Source organism: Syngnathoides biaculeatus, chromosome 10, assembly GCF_019802595.1.
Source record: "Syngnathoides biaculeatus isolate LvHL_M chromosome 10, ASM1980259v1, whole genome shotgun sequence".
Classification (NCBI taxonomy): domain Eukaryota; kingdom Metazoa; phylum Chordata; class Actinopteri; order Syngnathiformes; family Syngnathidae; genus Syngnathoides; species Syngnathoides biaculeatus.
Window position 1 is genome coordinate 15,390,055 of NC_084649.1, and position 25,332 is coordinate 15,415,386.

Genomic DNA, 25,332 nt, shown 5'->3' on the forward strand with positions numbered 1-25,332 from the left:
CGTGGTTCGCACAGACTGAGGTTCAGTTCGCCCTCCGCGGGATCTCAGATGATTCCACGCGTTACTACCACGTTGTCTCAACACTCGGGAGCTCAACGGCGGCCAGAGCAGTGAACTTCATCACCTCTCCCCCGGCCCGAGATAAGTATGCTGGGATCAAGGCTCACCTTCTCAAGGTTTTTGAGCTTTCACGGCCGGAACGTGCCCGACGTCTGTTGGCTATTAATGGACTGGGGGACAGCAAACCTTCCGAACTCATGGAAATGATGCTAAACCTGCTGGGCACGGAAGAGCCCAATTTCATTTTCATGGAACTGTTTCTCAGGCATATGCCACCGCATGTTCAGACGGCGCTCGCGAACAGTACTGCCACTGAGCCCCGGGCCCTGGCCGAGGAGGCCGACCGTTTCTTCCTGGCAACCCAGCGCTTCTCCCCTGAGACGCTGGCCGCGACGCGCAGTTACTCACCTTCGGGCGCGGGGGTGGCATCCAGCAGGGGCCCCTTCGGCCGTGCTGGCACAGGCTTGTGCTACTTCCATGCCCGTTTCGGTGCGAAAGCGAAGAGGTGCCGCGCCCCTTGCAACTACGACGCGTCGGGAAACGCCAAAGCCCACGCTTCGCAGCGGCCGTGAGCGTGGGCGCGAAGAGCCGGCTGCTGTTCGTCAAGGACAACCTTTCCGGGCGCAAATTCCTTTGCGACACCGGCGCCCAGAGGAGCGTCCTGACGGCCACTGCGGAGGACGCCGCTGGCGGGACTCATGGGCCACCCCTACTGTCCGCTAATGGCTCCCCTATCCGCTCTTATGGCATGAGGACTGTGGACTTGTGTTTCGGGAGTCAGCGCTTCACATTGGACTTTGTCACTGCGGATGTCTCATTCCCTCTCCTCGGCGCTGATTTTTTTTGTGCCCACGGGCTCCTGGTGGATGTTAAGAGGGGCCGTCTGGTGGATGCACTGACTTTTTCCACGGTCGCCTGCGTCCGCAATGAGGCGACTTATGGTGGTCTCTCCAGTTCGCTATCGGACGGCACCAAGTACCAACTCCTCCTTGGTGAGTTCCCTGGCTTGACACGGCCCACTTTCTCCTCTGCCACGACTAAACATGGGGTCGAGCACCACATTGAGACCAAGGGCCCCCCGATCCACGCGAGGGCCCGACGGCTTGATCCCGAGAAGCTAGCAGTCGCTAAGTCCGAGTTTGCCAACATGGAGCGTCTGGGCATCGTCCGCCGCTCGGATAGCCCGTGGGCCTCGCCACTACACATCGTCCCTAAACCGAGTGGTGGGTGGCGACCGTGTGGTGACTACCGCCGCCTTAACGACGCCACTACGCCCGACCGCTACCCTGTTCCACACATTCAGGACTTCTCAGCCCACCTGGCAGGCAAAATCTTGTTCTCCAAGGTCGACCTGGTGCGCGGGTATCACCAGGTTCCCGTGCACCCCTCAGACGTTCCCAAGACAGCTGTAATCACTCCGTTTGGACTGTTCGAGTTTCTGAGGATGCCGTTTGGTCTTAAAAACGCGGCACAATCTTTCCAGCGTTTAATGGATTCTGTGCTCAGGGACTTGCCATTTGTGTTCGTCTATTTGGATGACATCCTCGTCGCCAGCTCCTCGGAGGATGAACATCTGATGCACCTCCGCGACCTCTTCGCAAGACTTCAGCAGCATGGCCTGATCATCAACCCGGCGAAGTGTGTTTTCGGGGTGCCCTCTATCCAGTTCCTCGGGCACCTCATAGACAAGAACGGCGCCGCCCCCCTTCCGGCAAAGGTGGAGGCCGTCTCCGCTTTTTCCCGACCTCGCTCGGCTCGGGGCCTCCGGGAGTTCCTGGGGATGGTGACTTTCTACCACCGGTTCATCCGCCGGGCGGCCCACATCATGCGCCCGCTCTATGAGGCTCTGAAAGACAAGGCCCCCAACCGGGAGGTTGAATGGACGGCCGAGAGGATGGAAGCCTTCGAGGCTACGAAGGCCGCACTGAGTCGTGCCGCTATGCTGGCCCACCCGACCCACGGGGCCCCTGTCGCTCTCACTACCGATGCATCGGACTACGCTGTTGGAGCCGTATTCGAACAGTGGGTCGGCGGCGCCTGGCAACCGCTTGCCTTTTTCAGCCGTCAGCTGGTCCCCAGGGAGCGCAAATACAGCACGTTCGATAGAGAGCTCCTCGGCCTCTGGCTGGCGATCCGCCACTTCCGCTCCCTATTTGAAGGCCGTGAGTTCACGGCATATGTGGACCATAAACCCCTCACTTTCGCCATGTCCAAGGTGGCCGAGCCGTGGTCTGCCCGCCAGCAACGCCAACTGTCGTTCATCTCTGAGTACACTACGGACATCCAACACATCGCCGGCAAATCCAATGTGGTCGCGGACTGCCTCTCCAGGGCGATCGTCGGCACTGTGCATCTGGGTCTCGACTACTCCCGCATGAGCGCAGACCAGGCCTCGGACCACGGGGTGCAGGCCCTCAAGACTTCTGACACGGGTTTGCGCCTGGAGGAAGTCGCGGTTGGTGACTCGGGCGTCAGGTTGCTGTGCGACCTCTCGGCTGACCAGCCTCGGCCGCTGGTCCCTGCAAACTGGCGAAGAGCTGTTTTCGAGGCGGTCCACAACCTCTCCCACCCCGGAAGGAAACCATCCGTGAGGCTGGTGGCCCAGAAGTTCGTGTGGCGCGGTCTCAAGAAAGATGTGCAGGCCTGGGTCGACTCGTGCGTGGCCTGTCAGCGGGCTAAGGTGCATCGCCACACAAAAGCCCCCTTGGAGCCCTTCGCTGTCCCCGAGAGGAGGTTTGACCACGTCAACGTCGACTTGGTAGGTCCACTTCCTCCCTCGCACGGATTCACCTACTTGCTCACCATGGTGGACAGGACGACCCGCTGGCCCGAAGCCGTTCCCCTCTCCTCGACAACGTCGTCAGACGTGGCCCGGGCGTTCATCGGCACGTGGGTTGCACGCTTCGGGACACCGTGCGACCTTTCCTCAGATCGTGGCCCTCAGTTTACCTCTGAACTCTGGAACGCAGTCGCTGAGAGTTTGGGGGTCAAGCTGCACCGCACTACCGCCTATCACCCCCAGGCAAACGGTCTTTGCGAGCGGTTCCACCGCTCCATGAAAGCAGCCCTGCGTGCCGGCTTGACGGACGGCAACTGGTTGGATAAGCTCCCGTGGGTCATGCTCGGCCTCAGGTGCGCCCCCAAGGAGGACCTGTTGTCCTCATCCGCCGAACTCGTCTACGGCCAGCCACTGCGGGTCCCCGGCGAATTCATCCCGGACGCCACAGCGCCCTGGTCCGCAGCCAGGCAACGGTCCTCCCTGCTGGAGGCCGCAAAAGGGTTCGCGCCGGTTCCCACGTCGCAACATGGCACCCCAGCTGCCCGGCTGCCCCGTCACCTGCGCTCTGCGGATTTTGTGTTTGTTCGTCATGACGCCCACCGTGGACCTCTCCGCCCCCCATACGACGGGCCGTTCAGGGTCCTGGAGCACGGGGATAAGAGCCTGCTCGTGGACATTGGCGGCAGACCCGAGACTGTTTCCGTGGACAGGGTCAAACCCGCGCACCTGGACATTGCCCAGCCTTTGGGGTTGGCCCTCCCCCCGCGCCGGGGTCGTCCCCCTTTGCCCTGTGCCCCTGCGCCTGCCGGGGTACCCTTGACCCCGCCTGAGCCCTTGTCCCGTGACTCAATGGACAGTGCGGCCCCGCCCCCCTCGGTCCCTACAGTGCACACCCGCCGGGGTCGGGTCATCATCCCTCCACGGCACAAGGATTTTGACTATGGGTGAATTCTGGGGGGGCTTGTGTGGTGTTTACATAATTCACCCGCGGAACCTCGAGTTGGAGTGCGGGGTTCCGCACGGACTGATTTTGTTGTTGCGCTTCCGGAGGAAAGGTTAACAGAGTTCCCGCCGTGATGCGAGTAGTTTGGTGATGTCGAACAATAAAGCAAGTTCTGTTCCTGTGTCCGACACTCCGCCTCCGACTCCTTTTCTCCGGCGCTACACCCTCAACTGGTTGCCAGCCAATCGCGGGACACAAGAAGACAGACAACATTCGTACTCACAATCACACCTTGGGGCAATTTAGAGTGTCCAATTAATGTTGGATGTTTTTTTGGGATATGGGAGGAAACTCGAGTACCTGCAGAAAACCCACACAGGCACGGGGAGAACATGAAAACTCCAAACAGGCGGGTCATCTAACCCGTGACCTCAGAACTGTGAGGCCAAGGCTTTCCAGTGAATCCACCGTGCCGCCGTATTATTATTACAATAAGTGTTATCATTATGTGCCTGTCTCGTGCTGGCTTGTTCAGCCATAAGTGCTCTTGCAATCTGTCATCCACCATCAATCAATTTTCTGAGTCGCTTAACATTCAATGTTTTTTGGTATATGGAAGGAAACTGGAGTCCCCGCAAAAACCCCACGCAGGCACGGGTAGAACATGCAAACTCCACACAGGCGGGGACGGGATTTGAACCCCCGCCCTCAGAACTGTGAGGCCGACGTTTTACTTTACGCCTTGACTCTTAGTACCCTCTAGTGGTGAAATCTGTTGAACGTCAGTTTGCCTTGAGTTCAATGTTCAATGACTAATCCTGACCCTACAGAACATATCAAATGTACTCTTGGCCTACATTACTTTAATAAGATTTTTATTTTTATTTTTTTACAAATGGTCTTTAAAGGCTACGAATAAACATCTCGTCTAGTAAATGTTTAAATGGATAGAGCAATACGTCTAGTGAGTAGAAGTTGAGTTGAGTTTTGTTGAATTTATTACAAGACATTTGGTCGCTCGCATTCAAACATTTTTTTTAAAAAAGGGAAAGAAAACAGTCAACCGGGCGGGGATCGAACTCACGCTTGCACCACAATGAAGAACCGTTGTTAATGGCAAAACCTCAAAGATCGCATTAAAACACAACCCATAATAACGCATTTTCGCTAATGGTACCTCGGCCATTAAACCGTCAAATTTTGTGAAAATTAATTTTTCTGCCATTCACCTTCTTTTTCCTTTATATTTCCTCCATGCTTTACAATTGGGTGACGCATCTCGGAGAGGGACTGGTCTTGTGATGACAAAAATGATAATTTTATGGAAGTAGACGCCACCGAGATTTGAATTTGAATAGGACTTGAATTTCAGATAGCGAATTATTGAATTTAAAATTTCAAATTCAAATCCTATTTCATATTTAAATCCACTTACCATTTCAAATTCAAATCCACTTAAAATTTCAATTTCAAATCCTATTAAAATTCAAATCCCGGTGGCAACTCATCTATTCCACAAAAAAAAGTAAACGACAACGACGTTGAATTTTAGCAATGAAGTTTAATTTCAGACAGTCAATGATTGAATTTCACATTTCAAATTCAAATCCACTTACCATTTCAAATTCAAATCCCGGTGGCACTAATCTACTTCCATATAATTTCAGATGACTATTACTTTTAAATCCAATTTCAGTCTGATGCAGATTTCCAGTGTGATTTATTTTTGTTAAATTCAAATTCGGATCCGAATTTACTTTCTTCCGGAAGTAGACTTACTCCGCGATGAAAGAGCGAATCGATGTCCGTGGCCAAGCTTTTATTTTGAATGTGTTCCCGTCAGCGTGTTCTTAGTGTGTCACCGTTCGAACAATCGTTGTGGCGGCGAGCTTGACTTTGTCTTTTTCGGAGCGGAGGCTGGCCTGACCCCAGTCGGAGATGTCTGCCGCGGAAAGTTTTCTTCTCCGGATGGAAGATGTTTTTCAAACAAAGCGCTTACTTCTCACATCTGATTGGGTGAGTCCAACTCCACGAAAACACGATTTATTTGGAAAATGGAGTTTATAGTTCGACAACGACACGGGTCATTTGCGGATGAATCAAATGTGGATGATAGCCGAGTAAAAACGGAGCTCGTTCTTCATGATCTTAGTTGCGGTGAGGTACTTTTCTCTATCTGCTGACTTACCGACTCATCAAAGCTGCTGTGTACAAAACATTGCTTTCAAAATTTAAAACACACTATTTGAGCTCATACATGCATGAGTCTCTTTGTAGTTTCGTTTAAGCATTTTGTTTTGTCACATTAAGACAATCAACACATTACACATCAATGCAAGGGCAGTGTTTCCCAACCTCTTTCTAGCCAAGGCAACATGCATGTTGTACCTTCTTCCTGCCCCCCGCACACGAAAAATAAAATGAAATAAAATATTTTAAAAAATCACAGCACCTTTCGAAAGAAAAATCTTATAAAAAGTGGACACAGAGTTAATTTTATACCTTATGCCAAATAGTGGCAGAGCATTCAGTTGTTCATGGTGTCACTGTATGTTGCTGACATAGATAGTTAGACAAAGATACTGTAATGCCGCTCTGCAGACGAGTACATTGTGGGCTGTTTGTTGCTCTTACTGGTATTCCCGACTTGGCTACATTGGGGTGGTGTAAGACAGATAGGATATAGTGTTTATTAAGATGTCTCAAATCTGTCAGCTCATAAGTGCAGCACTAATACTGTATTCCTTATTCTTTGCACAGAATAAAGAGTACTGTCTGTCAATTGTGGTTTTGGTTTGTTGATAATGTGTGCATTAAGATAATGTTCTGAAAGGCTTATTTGTGGAGTTGATTTAAAAACACAAGGTGTATTTTTTGCTCTTTTATGTTTAGTTTTTACAAACTTTAAGTTGGAGTTCCAATAAATAGCTTGAAGCCTCTTTTTCTGAAGAATTTGATTATTATTTGCCAAAGGGGGCGGCACAGTGGATCAGTTGGTAAAGCGTTGGCCTCACAGTTCTAAGGTGTGAACCCGCCCGTGTGGAGTTTTCATGTTCTTCAAGTGCCTGTGTGGGTTTTCTCCAGGCACTCCGGTTTCCTCCCACATTCCAAAAACATCTAACATTGATTGGACACTCTTGATTGCCCCTAAGTGTGATTGTGAGTGCGGCCGTTTGTCTTGATGTGCCCTGTGATTTTCTGGCGACCAGTTCAGGGTGTACCCCGCCTCCTGCCCGTTGACAGGTGGGATAGGCTCCAGCACTCCTCACAACCCTTGTGAGGATAAGCGGCTACGAAGATGGATGGATGGATGGAATTACCTAAGGGGGTGGCACGGTGGATCAGCTGGTAAAGTGTTGGCCTCACAGTTCTGGGGTCCCTGGATCCATCCCATACCCGCCTGTGTGGAGTTTGCATGTTCTAAAGTCATAATTAAGAAAACACTTACAGGCGGGTTTTTAACTAAATGATTTTCTTTGAGTTGTCTGGTTTTGCAATGAAATTATACCACAAACCTCCTTAAAAGACATTTTCAGTTAAAGTTTTATTTTTTTTTTATGAAATAATTTTCTCAATTACCTTATATATGTTTATTTACAATACATGAAACAAAATGTAATATCTTACACCTAGATCCAGAAATAAAAACATTACTCAACATAAAAAAATGGAGGCGGATGCTTTTGGTCTTGAACTTTTCTGCCATGCATTTGGAACCTGGGCGTTAAATTAAGGACTAGTCTGATTTAATGCCACTTTTAATACCACCGCTATCACGTAGCAATAAGAGAAAAACCATCCATCCATTTTCTTTGCCGCTTATCCTCACGAGGTTCACGGGGACAGAAACCATCAATACTATAAAAAGTGCAAAATAAATGATATAATATGGCTGCTTCTTGACAGTTTACACTGCTAATGGAATGTCTTTCTATGCTATCGTGTGGAGCTAGCAACAGCAAAAACTATGTTGGGAAAGGCAGTTTCTACACAGCATTACTTTATCGTTCATTGTTATTAAAGGTCAAGTGTCATGCCTAAAAACATTCTAAAATAGATATTTTAATGAAAAATACATATAACATTACTCACTACAATGTCCATATGAAAAATAAATATGAGCGGAGAGTGCGTCATCCATGCGCAAAGTTGCGGAAGTCTCATTCGACATCTAAGTGGTAGCCATATTGCCTGCAACGTCTGTCCATTACGTCACATCCGGACATCTGCCATTGAAAACACACTATGCCACCTACTATTGGACACGGAAGCTCTTTTCAAAGAAGAGAACATCTCACAATTGAGTGAAGTGACCGGGGGAATATTACCGTATCATTTCAAGCCATATTTAGATGATATGCGGATCACTTCTAACTAACAACAGACTCCCAGACAGTATGTATGAGCCAGCCCAGCCGAAGCACATTTAGCACCCCTGACTTCTGTACGCGGATCTTTTGTTACATTTTGAGAGGATTATGCCCCCCCACCCCCAAACTATTTTTTTTATTTTTTAGTAGTTCTATACACACCTAACTGTCATTTGGAACCCATGAAGCTCTCGTCCTTTGCACCCGTGCGATGCATTTTTCACGACGAACCTGGTCTCTTGAAAGGTAAATCCATCCTCCCGAGTGTTCAAGCAATGTCCAGCAATGCAACGAGGCGGAATTTTGGCTAATACGAAGCAACAATGAGCTACCTTCCCGCAGCTAAAACTAGTAGAAACATACGAGACCGCCTGAGTGGGAGTCTGCTACTAACGTAACTTCCTGCGTCTTCTCGAAAACAAATATCCCTCGAGAGGATTTTCATGGCGGGAGTGACAAAAAGCAATATACTGTACGTCAAAATCAGTTTGTGTGGTGAAAAAATGAATGGGTCCATTCCGGCTGCCTTTTTTTTCCATTAATAACGTACTAAAAATCATGCTTTTAATGACAGCGGACCTTTAAGTAAGTTTTTCTGTCTCATAGTGACCATGGAGACATAGAGGTCGGGAAAGACACAATGTCAATGGGGGAGTTCATAGAGCTCCGTGACCTGAGGTCCGGCGGGGAGCATATCCAGCTGACTGGAGCGTGTTCACCCCGCTCCCCTCCGCGTTTGGAGCGAACCAACGCCCTGAGGATCAGCCCGGGAAAAGTGCCGGATCTGCTGAGCCGGGTGGGAATCATCCGGGTCCTGAGCAGTTGCGAGTTGGACCGACATCTGGCAGAGGAAACCGGGGAGGGCCATGACTTCCAACCCTGCAGCCACACTCAGCCCACATGGTGTGACCTGTGTGGGGACTTCATCTGGGGCCTCTACAAACAGAGCTTGCGCTGTGCCAGTGAGTCCACTATCATGTGTCTGTACGGAGAAAAACATCAGTGCCTTGAAGTGCGAGTTTTATTTGTCCTGTGATCATGAATGAAATGACATCAATCCATTCAAGCCCCCCCAATTTTAAAAAAATAATATACTTTATAAAAACACAACAAGTACACAACACAGTCACGGTACATTGTTAGATACAGTTACAAATAATTCCGCAGTTTTTGTCACACTTTCTCCTACAACGCACATTGTGCTGCTCATTCTCGGATTCACAGTACTGCAGGATTAGATTAGATTTTATTAGTTTACATAACTTTGCAGAGGATGAAGAAAGTAGGCCTTTATGTATTGTTGTATTATCTGTCTAATCTTATCTAATCTAAAAGTGGAAATAAACAGCTTGAAGCGTCTTTTTTAAGAATATTTCCTAATGTTATCTTACAAACTGCTGCTAAATGTAAAGTGAGTTGAGCCACCTGGCACCATACAGCGCTCATATCACAAGTTTGCACTTGCAAGTCAAAGCAAAAGAATTATCCAATCAACAGATGGTATCTCAAAAAATTCATGAGTAGGGTCACTTATATCTTAAGGCACTGATGTTTAATTAATTACAATGATATATAATGGTAATTGAGTGTTGAACTGCTTAATTCTTCCTTTTGGCCGAAATGTATGAAAGTGCCAAACTTGGCACTTTTGTCTGTATATTTTGTATAGAAACCTGGCACTGTTTCTTTTGCTTAAGGTTCTACTGTCGGGGGGCAAAAGAAAGCCTTGAACTTCCTGTTCTTCAGTAGAAACCCACACAAAGATAGGCCTGCGGTTTTTGTTGTTACAGAGAGTGCACTCATGTGATTATGAAGGAACAACACATTTGATAATAATGACAACAGCTACCTATCATTTTGTTTTGCTTGTAGGAACGTAACATTACTTAAAGTACTGTATGTATCACATGACCATGAAAAAGCTAGTCATTATTGTCGTTAGAGATTAAACATTTCATATGATTATCATTGTCGTGATGCGGCATGATGGATGACTGGTTAGCACATCTGCCTCACAGTTTTGAAGAACCTGGTTCAAATCTGGCCTCTCCTGTATGGCGTTTTTAAACTCTCCCTGGGTTTCCTCCCACATCCCCAAAACATAAATGGTAGATAAATTGAAGACTCTAAATTGGTCATGGCGGCACAGTGGATCAGCTGGAAAGTCTTGACCTCACAGTTCTAAGGTCCCGGGTTCAATCCCGGACCCGCCTGTGTGGAGTTTGCATGTTTTCCCCGTGCCTGCGTGGGCTTTCTTCGGGCACTCTGGTTTCCTCCCACATCCCAAAAACATGCAACATAATTGGACACTAAATTGGCCCTAGATGATTGTGAGTGTGACTGTTGTCTCTCTCTCTCCATGTCCCCTGTGATTGGCTGGCAACCATTTCAGGGTGTACCCTGCCTCCTGCCCGTTGACAGCTGGGATAGGCTCCTGCACTCCCAGCGACCCTTGTGAGGATAACCGGCTAAGAAAATGGATGGATGGCTGGATAAATTGCGCATTGGTCTGAATTTGAGTGCAAATGATTGTTGTTTGTTTATATCCATGTGCGTAACCCCTCCTGCAGTTAGTTGTTATAGGCTCCGGCAAACCCCCAACCTTAGTGAGGTTAAGTGATGGAGAAAATGGATGTAACTGCTACAGCCATGGAATCACTTGTCTGTACACATAATTCTACTTGTGCATCTGAAACATTCCGTTCTTTCAGATTGCAAGTTCACGTGCCACTACCGCTGTCGTCCCTTGATCCGCTTAGACTGCAGCTGGGACCAGGGCTCTTCCGCTGACCACACGTTGGTTGTGGAGCACACCATTGAAACAGACACAAATGTGGTAAGAAACCTTGTCTCGCATTGAATGAAGTTTCAGTTTAACTAATACAGTACAGAAGTTGTGTCATTCATTACCTCCACCTTTGAGGTTATTCAATTGTTATTACCCTGAAAAATCATAATCTCTTTCCATAGCTACTACTCAGTGATTTCTTTTAACATATAAACCTCATCATGTGGTTCAAGTTCAACACCTAATTTTTTGAAACTACTACTATACTACCCTTGGAAAAAAAATCTAATCACCTTAACTATCAAACAAGCAAATCAAAAATACATTTCGATTTATTATTAACCACGTAACTGACAGCCACCATGCGCTTAAGCTTTCTGATTTTTACATTCGAGCAATGAGGAAAATTATTATGTTACCATATCTTTTTGTGCCCACCCCTACTTTTGTGGGCAGGTTCAAAAATTAAATCCAACACTCTCACTGCGCTCCGAATAACCTCACAGCAGACTCCTACAATGCTCTGAGTTTTGGACGTTACAGAGTGTATCGAGCGTGCTTGGACTAATTTCTGAACTTGCCCATTGTAACCATGCTGCAGTGCTAACATTACAGAAGCTAAGTGTGCTGTTCATTTTGACATGTTGGGAACAGCAACAAGTCTAAAATAGTCCTTTTCCTTCCATGTTTCATTCGCTCGCTTGCCACCTGGCCAAAAACACCTTAGAACCCTGCGAGTTCTGTGTACGTATAACAGTAGCACTCACAAATTGGCTATTTAATTAACATTATTGCAACAAAGCTAATTTTAGCTCGAAGCTAGCCTTTGCCTCAAGTTATGGGGAGAACTCTATTAAGCTTTAAGATATTTTAAGAGGACTTGCCGTTTGTTTATCTTCGAATGAACACCAATGTGGTGATTGTGCATTTTGAAACATCTGACAGACCACCCAGTAATATTTTTGCCTAGTCTTATATCCAAAAAGTTCCACCTCTCCTCACAATTTAGTCATGAAAGAGCCATGTATAGCTTTACACTGTCATGTTATTGTCATGAAAAAAGGGGCATCAAATAAATCAGTTCATCGGTATGACTGACGACAGTAACACTGCTATTACTACAATGCGACGAAAAACAAGTCAGCTCATTATCGACTGATTGTGTTTACAGGAGTCTGATTTGCATGTCAAATTGTCTTGCATGTCTAAACTAATCATTGGGGATTATGAAACGAATCTTTTCCAGCTAAAGCGGGAAATACAGTAATAACAGATGTCGAAATAAATTATTTCTGTAATGTCTTCAGTTCTAGTGTCCTTCGAATGTGCAAATACAAAGCAGAAAAGCTGCCTGATGTGTTTACAAAGGAAGTACTGTTTCAGGAAATAGGGGAAATGCGTTAAAGTTGAGACACAAACAAGTAACACCTTGTGTAAAGTTTTCCTAATACATATATTTGTCCACTTTCATCCTCATCGGCATGCTCTAAGACAGTCCTAAAAACAAGTGAAACCGTTTTTAAAATTATAACCCACGAATACCAGTAATATATGATCATATCTACGTGCATCACGTTTTCATAAATGTAATAAGGTCCTTTGAGGGCTTCTTAAATGCTATCATGTGTGCACCAGATACAGTTAGACACAATAGAGTTTATTCATTAACTGCGGTGAGATGTGCCGTAGGTGTGTCAGAAGAATTTAAGGTGGAGGTTGGACTGCATCAGGGTTCCGTGCTGAGCCCCTTCCAGTTTGCGGTAGTAATGGATAGGCTGACAGACGAGGTTAGACTGGAATCCCCTTGGACCATGATGTTCGCAGATGATATTGTGATCTGCAGTGAAAGCAGGGAACAGGCGGAGGAACAATCAGAAAGATGGAGGCATCCACCGGAAAGGAGAGGAATGAACATTAGCTGGAGTAAAACAGGATATATGTGCGTGAATGAGATGGGGGGGGGGGGACTGAGCCTCCAGGGAAAAGATATAGCGAGGGTGGATGACTTCAAATACTTGATACCAGAGCAATGGTGAGTGTGGTAAGGAAGTGAAGAAACGGGTCCAAGCAGGTTGGAACAGCTGGCGAAAGGTGTCTGGTGTATTATGTGACAGAAGAGTCTCTGCTAGGATGAAGGGCAAAGTTTATAAAACAGTGGTGAGGCCGGCCATGATCTACGGATTAGAGACGATGGCTCTGAAGAAACAACAGGAAGCAGAACTGGAGGTGGCAGAAAAGAGGATGTTGAGGTTCTTGCTCGGAGTATACAGGTTGGATAGGATTAGAAATGAGCTAGTTAGAGGGACAGCCAAAGTTGGATGTTGTGGAGACAAGGTTAGAGAGGTCAGACTTCCATGTTCGGACATGTTCAGAGGCGAGAGAGTGAATATATTGGCAGAAGGTTGCTGAGGATGGAGCTGCCAGATGAAAGAGCGAGACCAAAGAAAAGGTTGATGGATGTTTTGAGGGAGGACGTGAAGACTGTGGGTGTTGGAGAGGAAGATACACGAGATAGGCTTAGATGGAAAAAGATGACACGCTATGGCAACCCCTAACGGGATAAGCCAAAAGAAAAAGAAGAAGAAGAGACTTTATTCATTAACTGTGTGTATGAACAAATTTGTGTTTAGAATGTAAATTTGTCATATAGTATATATGATATGTACTGTATGTTCTTTGTCAGATGTCACTTTTTGTCATGTACTGCAATTCATTCATCGGTGTTATGATTTTGTAGTTCTGTTGACAAGGAGCACCAGGGTTCCAAAAGCAAGATGGGAAAGTTATTTTTTTCTGCAAACTAGTTCAAAGTTGAGTTCACTGTTCCCCTAATGAACTAGTTCAGTTATTTCAGGTACAACACTGCCCGTATGCATATCAGTTCTTGTATTGCTGTCGTACACACACGCAGCGTACCAATCTCAACACTTCCCAAAATTTACAGTCGACAAACTACCATAAAAATGATAGAGGCACAGACGTCACCGTGAGCTTGCTTGTGACCTTCCTCAGTGCGGCCTGACTTACATGATTGTTCTCGCTTTCAATGCTAATTTCAATTACAAGTGCCTCCTTCTTAGGCTCAGGCAGTTAGAATTGAGAACTGATTGGAACCATTCAAATAAAAAACGTTATTTCCTAGTTTTGTTGCCTGGGGTCTGCCGACCTTTAAGAAGAACGTTGCGAAAATCAATGAAGAGCGCGGACGAAGACGTGCTTGTGCCCAACAGCAGCGGTGAACAAAAGTGCGTCTTAACTATGTTAAGATAAATGACCATTAATTTGAGTGCAACACTTGGACTCAGAATATATTGTGCAAAGAACGCATTCACGGTGTAGATCTTAGATGCGCTCCCTTCCGCTCCACACCTTTCTCTACACCATGCGGAACGTCAGTGAATGAAACACCGGCAACAGTGGCATTACAAGCTTAGCATTGAGTTAAAACATCACCAAAGATCAAACTAGCAACTTTACATCACAATGAATTGGAACAAAATAAACAAAAATGTTGTCTTACACTATCACAAAAAGTAACGTTATTCCTCATCGGTGAGTGGGTAAAGGAATCAAACATTTTACATAGCCGCCTCGTGCCCATAGATAGCTTGGATAGGCTCCGGCACTGTCCGACCCTTGTGTGGATAAGCACCCCAGATAATGAGTGGATATTTTAACGATACTATGGAGCCGGATGAGGTGGCTGGGGCATCTGATTCGGATGCCTCCTCGACCCCTCCCTGGTGAGGTGTTCCGGGCATTTCCCACTGGAAAGAGACCCGGAGGACAACCCCGGGACACGCTGGAGAGACTATGTCTCTCGGCTGGGTTAGGAACGCCTCAGGATCACTCCGGAAGAGCTGGAAGAAGTGGCTGGGGAAAGGGAAGTCCGGGTATCCCTGCTGAAGCTACTTCCCCCGCGACCCGACCTGGAAAAGCGATAGATGATGGATGGATGGATGGATGGATGGATGGAACAGTAATTAATGTGTATCAAGTTGGGTTAGTTCTACACAAAATAAAAATATGAAAATAGAAGGGTCAATAAATTATGAGCTGTGAAAAAATAAACAAAAATGTGGTTCCAAAAATACCTACCTGCGAAAACAATTAAACATGACAAATATAAAAAAAAATGACATAATAGTAACCCACGCAGTAATGTAGTTCATAATAGGATAGAATACCGTACGTACTAGCAAATATTTGGAAACATTAATAGGAAGTTTCATGCTGAAACCTAAACAGCTATTATAAATGTACACATTTTTCCAGTGGGATTACAACAAAGCCACAAATAGTGAGAATTTAGTGTCATCTTAACGCCACATGATGGCTGCAGTCGAAGAGTGGGCAGGAAATGACGCAGGTCATCATTGTGTTTGATGGTGACCTCACATGACCACTTTGGCAGGGGTCTGCGAGGAGCATGTGAGCAGGCTGTGGCTTGAATAGGGGCAGGTTTAATGGACCACTGTTTTGCTTTCCTAATGTTCCTTGTCCAATTGGAAAGTGTGTTTGGACTGTTTGGTGTCACGAAGTGATTCAAATCAGCGGCAATTTGGAAAATAGGGAAGACATTACATACAGACACAAGTCCATATTTTACCTTCAAAGGTTTTCCACTATTCTTTTTGGTCAGTTGTTCAACATAAATACCGTAGTTCACTTTTGACATATCAACAACGTACAGTATTTTGCAATACAGCATTGTTATTTCTGTTTATTTTGAAATGATGATAATGTATGTGTGACCAAGCCAAATTAAAATCGCTGAGATTTGTTTCCTCTCAGGACACAGTGATCATCATTTAAGCACGCGGTTATGAAAAAAATGTTGCATCAATTCCAAAGGCGGTTTCTGACTGGAGCCACTTTGTAAAATCTGTGCTTAAGTTGTTAATGACGACTGACGCCATTGTCGATGGTGCCACCGTCACGTGACCACTTTGCCGGCACTGTCTGCGTGGAGCAAGTGAGGGCCCACCAAGGGGGCTCGGGTTGACAATGCGCAGGCGCAATATGACCCCCCCACGCCCCCCTTCCCGTGCCACTCGTCCAATCACGAATCGTGGAATACTTTGAAGTTGCTCCCGGATGTCGGTCGTCCAATCAGGAGTCGCAGCGCTGGAGTTGTGTATTTTCCAAAGCCAACTGCAACGGCCTCATGGGCGAGGCCACTTGGCCGGCGTCGTCTCCACCCATGCATAAGCACATCCTGTTTCACACAGTATCGGCTTTCTCGAGCGGAAACGTGGTCGATTAGGAGACGTTTACAAGTGAGATTAGCAAACTGTAATTCTTTCATCATAAATTTCCCATCAAGTTGTCTGAGTTAGTTCGTCGTCCGTGTGTTAAATCGACGCCGTCGAACTTTATCCGACCCACCCACAACAAGCTCTCGATTTGAGTAAGTGCCGATTAGTCGGAACGTTCGCAAGTTAGCTTTGCGCTTTTCAAGGCCATCGTCACCATGTCAAGCACGGCTAGTAGCTCGGACAAGTTGCCCTCCTTCGAGAAGACGTGGGGCAGCTCCACCAGCAGCGGATACTGCAGCGACGAGGCGGCGGATTCCGACGGCGAGTTCGAGCAGTACTTCACCGCCCGCACCTCCTTCTTTCCGAAAGCAGGCCGCAAAGCGATCGCGCACGTCAAGAAGGTGAGAGACAATAAATACATGCATAAACGGAGAATAAAACGCGACGAAGTGATTGCGCTTAAATGTGGAAGTTATGCCTGGGATCCGCTTCCTTTTAGCTGCTAAAAATGTCAAATCTCAAAATACGCAGTTGTCCGTCAACGCGTTTTTAAACGGCCGTCAGTCACACTCTAATTAACGGTTGAGGGATTCACGTTTTTGTGGTTTTAGCTAAAACTGACTTTATTGGGCTATATGTGGTTTTGAAATACTGGTCTGTGTATTTTATTGTGTTAATTGGAATGTGACAACTTTTGGTGCTGCTTTGAGCTACAAAAAAAAAAAAAAAAAAATTTAGTAGACCTCTTTGGTTTTGTCTAGTTAAGGACGGTTAATGGTAGAAATGTGGAAGTTATGCTTTGCTTCCTTATTTTTGGGAACAGAGTACTGAAAACCTCCCAGTTTGTTCCTGAGAGCTTCTTTAATAGCCATTGATGATTTTGACCCTTTTCTTTAGTGTTCTTTCAGATGGGAATAGACTTATTTGGCTTTGGGGATGCATAAATTGGACGCTGTTTTGCTGATCTGTTGTGCCAGATTTTTATCAGTTTTAATTCCATCTTTAGTACTAGTTTTCAAAGCAGACATGGGGGCCAGCCACCATTACTGTATCCCTTTCCCACTGACTGTCAAAATAACAAATCTAACATGGCTTTTGTTAGATTTATGATTGGATGAGCAAATCTATCCTGCCTGCACACACACACACACACACACACACACACACACACACACACACACACACACACACACACACACACACACACACAGAAGTTATCTGCCATCCACCATAGAAATTTGATTGATCTGATAGTTTGCATTTAAATGCTGCAATATAATTAATATAATATACACTAGTGTGGACAGCATTCTACCACAGGAATAAAAATACTTTTTTTTTGTACAGCATAGAAAATTGCAAATAACTGAGTTTTAGGACTGGTTGTAAAATAGTGAATTGTGGAACCCCCAGATATGCGGGATCACTGTATTCATATTTCTTGGTTGTATTTTATTTTGAAATTGACTGTTTTTGTTATTAGTGACAATTATTATTTTCTGTTATTTGTGCATTGGTTGGGGCTTGATCAGTTTATATTTTTTCTATACTACATATCTGCCCCGTGTCATAATTTACCTTTTAATAAGTATTTTGAATGATTGAAAATAGATTGAGCAAATCTGTTAATGCTCAGGAACACTCCACTGTGAAGTGTTGTAGAACTTTGTCACTTGTTGCCTCAAGATTGAGAGTCTGGATGTTTTTAAGAGTAAAAATACTTTGCTTACAGTGGATATATTTGCATAACCCTGTTTTAGATTAAAAAAATATATTGTTGTGCTTGAAATGCTTTGATACACTGAACTGTGTCAGTCATATAGGTAAGTGCATGTAGAATATTAGTATTAATTGAACCAATTTTCCAAGATCCTCTTTTTCATTTATTGCATCACTAAAGATTCTTCGAAAAGGGCTTTGGGAAGATGATGTAATCAGTCGTTTCCTTTATGAGGAATGAAAGCCTCTGCACACAGACCAAACTGTCAGTGCTGTATTTTATGTACCATTTTTTTTTTAATCTACCATTGTTAATATGTAATTAGTACAAAGATACGAGGCAAATGAAGCTGCCTTCAAAGCAGACAAGTAGTTCAAATACAGTACACAGCTTCCACTAGAATGTCATCATTGGTGACGCATGACCTCAGCTCATCTTTCCAAATATACGCCCACCATTAATTGAGTTGACTTTTAAGAGTTTTTAACACTCATTTTTGCATCATAGATGATTCATAGGATTTGTAGAAGTGCACACCCCTGCACTCTTGGTTTGGTTTCAATCTCATCACAGTTGCGGAAAGTTCCACGCGGGCCACATAGATTTGTAATTTTTTTTAATTTTTGGTTTGCTCGGTTACAGCAGCATTTGGACATGTAATCCATTCAATAAGGACTGATGATCTTGTGTTTCCTGCCCACTGTTTGTGTGTTTCCCAGTGTAGGACTCAAAATTTCATATTCGATATACATTTTCCAAATTGAATGAAATGCTGACGCCGAATGATATTAAGAGGATTGGTTTGTATTGATCTTTTGGGTTTTAGTACTCTGTGTTTAAAAGGGGCCCGTGTGGAAGTGAAATGTGCCGGTTTAGTGCATTTCGATTCAGGAAATGCCTGTCAGGGTGTGCACACAGGAAAAGGCCCATTTCATGCCCATGATAACTGTCGGTGCTAAGATGAGTGGAACGTGACTAGCCGAGGAGTCAGCTGACCACACTGGATGTCTGCTTTACAAGAGGGAATTGTATCTCCCACCGGCGGGGGCTATTTTTACATGAACACTCGCTGAAAGAATGCACTGTTGAGCTTTTACTCGCAATCATTGCAAACAGCTGCAAGTTGTACCGACGCCATCCAAAGAACTCCAGGGCACCCCCACCCCCCTTCCCTCATCCCTCCAATCAGCCCTCCCACGGCTGCAAGGCGCAGGCGCGGAACAAGATGGGCTGGCGTCACTTTTGCCTGTGTTGGCAGGAAGTGGGTCTGATGCAACCAGTGCTTGCCATATCTCAACAAAAAGGCCTTTCAAGGCACCTACAAACAGAACCTTACGTTATATAAATGCTGACTACAAGGTTTCATTCACTAATTTTCAGTCGTGGCCTCAAAATATGTAATTTAAAAATAAACATTCTAGGATGCTCTCGGACACTCGGTGTTTAATACTCGGTGTTTAAATATATGTCACGTACAAATTAATTCAGGAATAATTGGATCACATGTAAAAGAAAAAGACAAGAATAAAGTAACAAAGTCAAAATACTGAGCATTCTTGCTATTAAAGTATTGATAAGAATTGTATCATTCCACAGAATTGAATTTGCAATATCACAACAAAATAATTAGGGGACAGTAGAAGAAGAAGAAGTAGTTGGTATTCCCCTTCAAAATTGTGACTTGGGTAAGTGTAACCGGCTTTTCATTTACTCATCTCCCTCAAAAATCTTATCAAAATCAAAATAGGGAAGCTTCATCATGCAACAAGACAATGACCTTAAACACACTGCCGAAGCAACAAAGGACTTAATCAGAGGTAAAAAGCGGAAGGTCAATCGCTGGACCTTAGCCAAATGGAGCACGCATTTTACCTCCAGAAAAGGAGACTGAAGGGAGAAACCCCCAGAAACAAACAAGAACTAGGAAGAAGCTGCTGTATAGGCCTGGAAAAGCATTTTAAATGAAGAGTGCAGCAATCTGAAGTCAGAGTTGCAGGCTCGATGCAGTTATTGCAAGGGTTATGCCACCCAATGTTTAAATGATATCCACTTTGATGTTCATTTAATCATATCTTTTGCTCTGTTGAACAAAAGGTCCTCTATCCTGAGATGTTTGACACTTAGATGTAAATAATATGATATGAAAACTGGAATTCAGATTTTTTTTTGGGGGGGGGGTGTGAGATTCATCCTTTGATCTGAAATCCAAATACCTTCAGTACACCGTACAACAAAAACTAAGGAATTGACCTTCCCATTCCAATACATTTGGAGGGGATTGTATGGAAGATTACATTTATTTTTTTTGTAACTTCTATGTATAATATTTTTTTTATTTTGTTCATGTAAATACTTTTCAAAAAATAGAAGAACTAGGCTAGCAGAAAATAAGTTTGTTCTTGTATACCTTCGCTGGTCAATTTGAGTTGCAACCTAACAGGTGTTAAGTTTCGGTTCTTAGTTTTGATCAGGGGGAGGTACTGAGCTGTTTCCTGTTTTTGTTTGGGGAGACTTGAAGTCCAGTGGTGTAACCACCCTTCTCTTTTCTCTTCAGGATGAACCGAGTGATTGTGGCAAGCCGGTGTTGACCACTGCTGATATTCAGAAGAAGGTCAAGGAGTACAACGCTCAGATCAATAGCAATTTGTTCATGAACGTGGTAAGTGTCAAGGTTACAGTAGACACCCCTGTTCAAATGTCATGTTTAAAAAAAAAAAAAAAAAAAAAAGGTGGCTCTAAGATCAATGAAACTTTATCATAAATAATCTTTGCAATTATTTTCTTTTCAAGGGAAACATAACTGAGATAAGATAAAATAACTGAGATTGCACAAGTCTTCTCATCCTCATAACTGGGTATATGGCTGTGTTCAGAATTAACAAATCACATCCAAGCGCACGTAAAGTGGGAGTAAGTTTACATCTGCCACCATTAAAAACGACTGATTAATCCCTTATTACTGTCATTTTCGGCCTACAGAGCGCACCGGATTATAAGAATCACCCAGTACATTCATAAAGGAAATACCATTTGGTACATACATAAGACGCACCTGTGTAAAAGCCGCAAGTGCCCACGTTGAAACACGAGATATTTACAAAGAAAAACTGTTCACAGAAAGAGTTTTCAAAATTTTAATACCTTAGCTTAGCTTAACATAGCAACAACACGGTAGCATGAACAGGGCTTTGTTAAAAAAAAAAAACACAGCCGCGGCAGCTACACAGTAGCACAGCACTAACAGACGTGGCAGAAACACAGTAGCGCAGCGCTAACAGGGCCGGTTAATAAAAACATACCTGTAAAAATCACTGAGACGCAGCAGCATCACAGCAACAACACGCTAGCACAGCGCTAACAGGGCCGGTTAAAAAAAAAAAAAATAAATATATATATATATATATATATATATATATATATATACACACACACACACACACATATACTGGTAAAAATCACAGACATGGCAGTAGTACAGCAGCAACATGCTGGCGCAGCGCCAACAGGGCCGGTTAAAAAAGAAAAACCCCAAAAAAACATACCAATAAAAGTGACTTCCTCGGCACATATATTCCACTGGTCCCACCCTTACCTTTTATGCTCGAGAGCCTCCTTGCGGCTGTTAGGAAAAAATGTCCAAACTTGCCACATCACCGCATAAGCGTGTGAAAAAAGTCACGGCTTTACAAATCTTGCTTTTTTTATTTTTTAGCAGAAACCCTCATTTTTCTGCTAACACTTGTTGTTATTCCAAACGATATATAATTCCCTGGTGTTAGACCAGAAGTTTATCAACCTTTTTTACATTCACTGTGTACGTCGGTAGTCATGTAATTAGTTGTAATGATTTTTCAGAACAAAGACAGTTCCTACACTGGCTTCATCAAAGTGCAGTTCAAACTGGCGCGGCCCGTGTCGGTCATGCACCCAAAGAAAGGAGGGGGCGGTGGCGCACAGAACGCCGCCTCCAGGAAGGGTGCCAGCGTGAAGCGCCGTACCTCCTTCTACCTTCCCAAGGACGCCTCTAAGCACCTCCACATCAGCTCCCGCACATCTGCGCGTGAAGTCATCGAGGCCTTGTTGAAAAAGTTCACCGTGGTCGACAACCCCGGCAAGTTTGCTCTGTTTGAGCGCAGCGAACGACACGACCAAGGTATATACACACACACACACACACAGTGCTTTGTGGCCAGATATCTTTATTCTTCCAATTGTTTCTAGCTGAGCTTATTTCTTCCTGCAGTTTACATTCGCAAGCTGTCTGACAATGAGCGTCCTCTACCTCTGCGACTGTGCGCAGGACCCAATGAGAAAGTGCTCAGCTTTGTTCTAAAGGAGAATGAGACAGGAGAAGTCAATGTAAGCGGTTCATTTATTACTTTGAGGCCCTTATGGTATGCGTGATCCCTCTGAACCAATGTTCATTAAACTGGTTGACAATAAGTTGGATTGCTGCCAAAATGCGCAATATGGACACTTTCCTACTAAATCCATTATAGAAAGTCACTACAGAAGTTTAAATAGCCAAAATATAAAGGACCTTTAAGCATTGTGTGAGCCCCCTTTGAAACATTGCTTATTACAGGGGCTTTTTTCATCATTAGCCTTTTTTTTTTTTTTTTTTTTTTTAGCCCAAATAAATTTTCATTAGCCAATTTTCCATAATCACAACCAAAAAGTAGCCACTCACATGCCAGTCAAACTGCGATTTACTAACATGACTACTACTTTCTTCTCAGACATAAATGTGATACAAGTAATTCTATTTTTATTGGTAACTGAATCTAATAAACATTAAGAATGACGGAGATGTGTCATAAAAATGTAATAAAGTTTCTCAATCCTCTTCTGTACTCCTGCCTGTAGAAAATAACATCACTGTTCAACACTAAGCTTTTGCATGATTCCTGGCATAAAGATTCACCTGTTTTTACTGCTCACCCATTTACAGACTATTTTATCAAAATCAAACAACCCCTCTTCGGGGCCTTCAATTTTAACGATTAGCAGTTCATTTACACTTTCCGTTTTGAGACAGTTCCTTAAGGACGTCTTTACGCCTGCTGAAGCCACGTTCTACGTCACCTACATCTTTGCAGTTGCAGCAAACTTGTGATCAGCTGTCTGCTGATGCTTCACGAAGTCATCCAACTTCGGCGCCACCGATGATTTTCCGCATGTCAGAACTTTTTTTCCCCACTGTTAGTACACAATTGTCAGAAAAAAATGGAGTCCTTCAATTTGAGCCACTTGCGAAAACCATTCCTGGCGAATCTTTCGTCTCTGCCCTGCACGGGGAGTAGATTTTCCAACAGCAGACAAAGTTGTGTTGGGCGTCGTTCCCACGTAATGGGCATCCGTCAAAGTTGGCAGCTGACAAGCGGCACTTATACCACTGACATCCTTTGTTTTTTGGAAGACATTCCCAAAGGCTTAGAAATTTTCCATAGCATGAACCGCTGGCGAGAAAGCGTGGGTTTGGGAACATTTCACTGTTAAAGAAGCTAAAGTGCAATATAGTCACTGCAAAGTACAACTGGCTAAAGTTGCACATTTACTGTAATCGTTGTTAGATAATTTAATAATGGCCTACCACCCCAAGTTAGAAAGAATTTTAATCCCTCCACAGGTGGTTAGCATAGAGTGGAAAAACTCACAGGAGCACTTACAATTGCAAAATACAGTAAACACACGCGCACATTCAGAGTTGCTATCCTTTAGTCAGGTAACAGCCAGCCAATATACATTAGCATTCGCTGACTATCGTGTCACTAACAGGCAAGACACATACATTGGAAATTGTACAATTTAGAACAGGAAGATGGTGACCCCAAGTGGACAAAGATAATACCTCCACTTCACATGCATATAGAGTACAGGTATTCTGTAATTACACAGATTTCGTGTAACTCCTCGATCGATGACTAAACATATTGCTCTTACAAGTGGTATGCCAAAGAATCCCTACCTGTGTATTATTCAGTATGCGTTTACTTTCTTTTTTTTGTTTGTTTTTAGTATTTAAGTATTTCAGTATTTTATGAGTATTTAACTTGTTCCAAAATGTTTGAAAATCCATGTTCCATCTACTTCCTTTGCAGTGGGATGCCTTCTCCACGCCAGAACTGAAGAACTTCCTGCTCATTCTCCAACGCGAGGAAGAGGAGCACATCAAGCAGATTGTGCAGCGCTACGAAGTGGCCCGAGCCAAGATGCAGGAGGCCTTGCGCGGCTCCACCCCAGGCTGAACAGACCTTCCGCGTGTGACGGGTAGTCCTTGAACGTAGCACCTCTTTCGGCTGGACCGTCTCCCTTAAAACGACCAGTTGCTGATGCACGTGAAGCTCCCGTAAATGAACGAAAACAAAAAAACACCTCCTCGGTGAACGAGAGTGTGAAAGGGGCGCGAGACGATGAGAGCGTGCGAGAGAGAGAACACTGACGCGAATGTTCATGTGAGATGATGCGAGAAGCAGTGCCTGACACCTGGAGAGTCTGATGTGCCTGAGAGAATGAGTTGAGACCAATGACAACTGGCAGACAACTTGGTAGGTGTGGTTGTCTACTACCTTATGGAACCCTACATGATGTCTTTTTTTTCATTTTTTGCACCTCATTTGTGCCACTGTCATTGCACATAAGCACATTAAAAAAATATTCCTATGTTAAGGCAAAATTTGTGACATATGAACTATTAGCGTGGACACAAGCTAAATGTAAAATTTAAGAATCAGTAGGTGTTCATTGGAAGTATCCACTTGGCTTATCATGTCCTCTACACCCCTCGTGGGTGCAACTGATTTTTTTTTTTTTTCAACTGTCAATTTATTGAGTGAGGTGGTTGCATGGACATTGTGGTATTCTAAATATCAGTGACCAGCACAAGTGTTAAGCTCACTCATATCGACTGTGATTTTGAATGAATTTGTTACTGAGTACAAGTTCATTTAAGCTGTTCTTTATTTCATGTCTTTGACTTTTCCACCTGTCCTTTAAACTCTTTTCACTTCCATTGTATTTGTTGAATGCACTTAAGTACTGGTTGACCAATACTGTGTTAGAATAATGCAACAGTCCTGCAAATAAATATCACTTTTAGTGAGAGAAGCGATGTCCTCCCTGTGTTTGGCGACCACATAACATGCCAGTTGGAGAAACAAGAACAATGTTGTACCCCACCTCTTGCCCAAAAGTCAGGTGGCATAGGCACGAGCTCATCTGTCCCCCCTCCAGTGAGGATAACACGTGCTATAGAACATGTATGGCTGTGAAAGATGATTATATAAAGTATATTTTATTAGAACTCAATAGCAGGACTGTTGTCTCAGCCAGTGCCTATTTAAGTCGAAATTCAAGTCGGTTAATCACAAACTTTCAAATGTGAGAAACGTGTACTACTATTAATAAAGCAAGT

The 25,332-nt window shown here is 44.4% G+C and overlaps 1 protein-coding gene across 2 annotated transcripts; it reads left to right on the forward strand.

The window, feature by feature from the left end:
- The first annotated feature begins 5,651 nt into the window (after positions 1-5,651).
- Positions 5,652-25,322, forward strand: LOC133507322 (ras association domain-containing protein 1-like). Of its 2 annotated transcripts, XM_061832244.1 has the most exons (7): positions 5,652-5,798; positions 8,759-9,114; positions 10,864-10,988; positions 20,473-20,577; positions 21,774-22,071; positions 22,162-22,277; positions 24,020-25,322. In XM_061832244.1, the coding sequence occupies exons 1-7, from the start codon at positions 5,758-5,760 to the stop codon at positions 24,164-24,166; spliced, it is 1,188 nt and encodes a 395-aa protein (XP_061688228.1). In that variant the 5' UTR covers positions 5,652-5,757; the 3' UTR covers positions 24,167-25,322. The 2 variants fall into 2 exon arrangements, with proteins under 2 accessions (XP_061688228.1, XP_061688229.1); XM_061832245.1 differs by lacking the exons at positions 5,652-5,798; positions 8,759-9,114; positions 10,864-10,988 and adding an exon at positions 16,088-16,599.
- Positions 25,323-25,332: the final 10 nt, after the last annotated feature.

What these genes read in the sequence shown, in the direction of transcription:
- LOC133507322 (XM_061832244.1), top strand. Translation starts at nt 5,758, where the DNA reads ATGTTTTTCAAACAAAGCGCTTACTTCTCACATCTGATTGG. An exon ending in TTGAAACAGACACAAATGTG is followed by an intron (nt 10,989 to 20,472) that starts GTAAGAAACCTT and finishes TTTTCTCTTCAG; the next exon opens with GATGAACCGAGTGATTGTGG. An exon ending in GCAATTTGTTCATGAACGTG is followed by an intron (nt 20,578 to 21,773) that starts GTAAGTGTCAAG and finishes ATGATTTTTCAG; the next exon opens with AACAAAGACAGTTCCTACAC.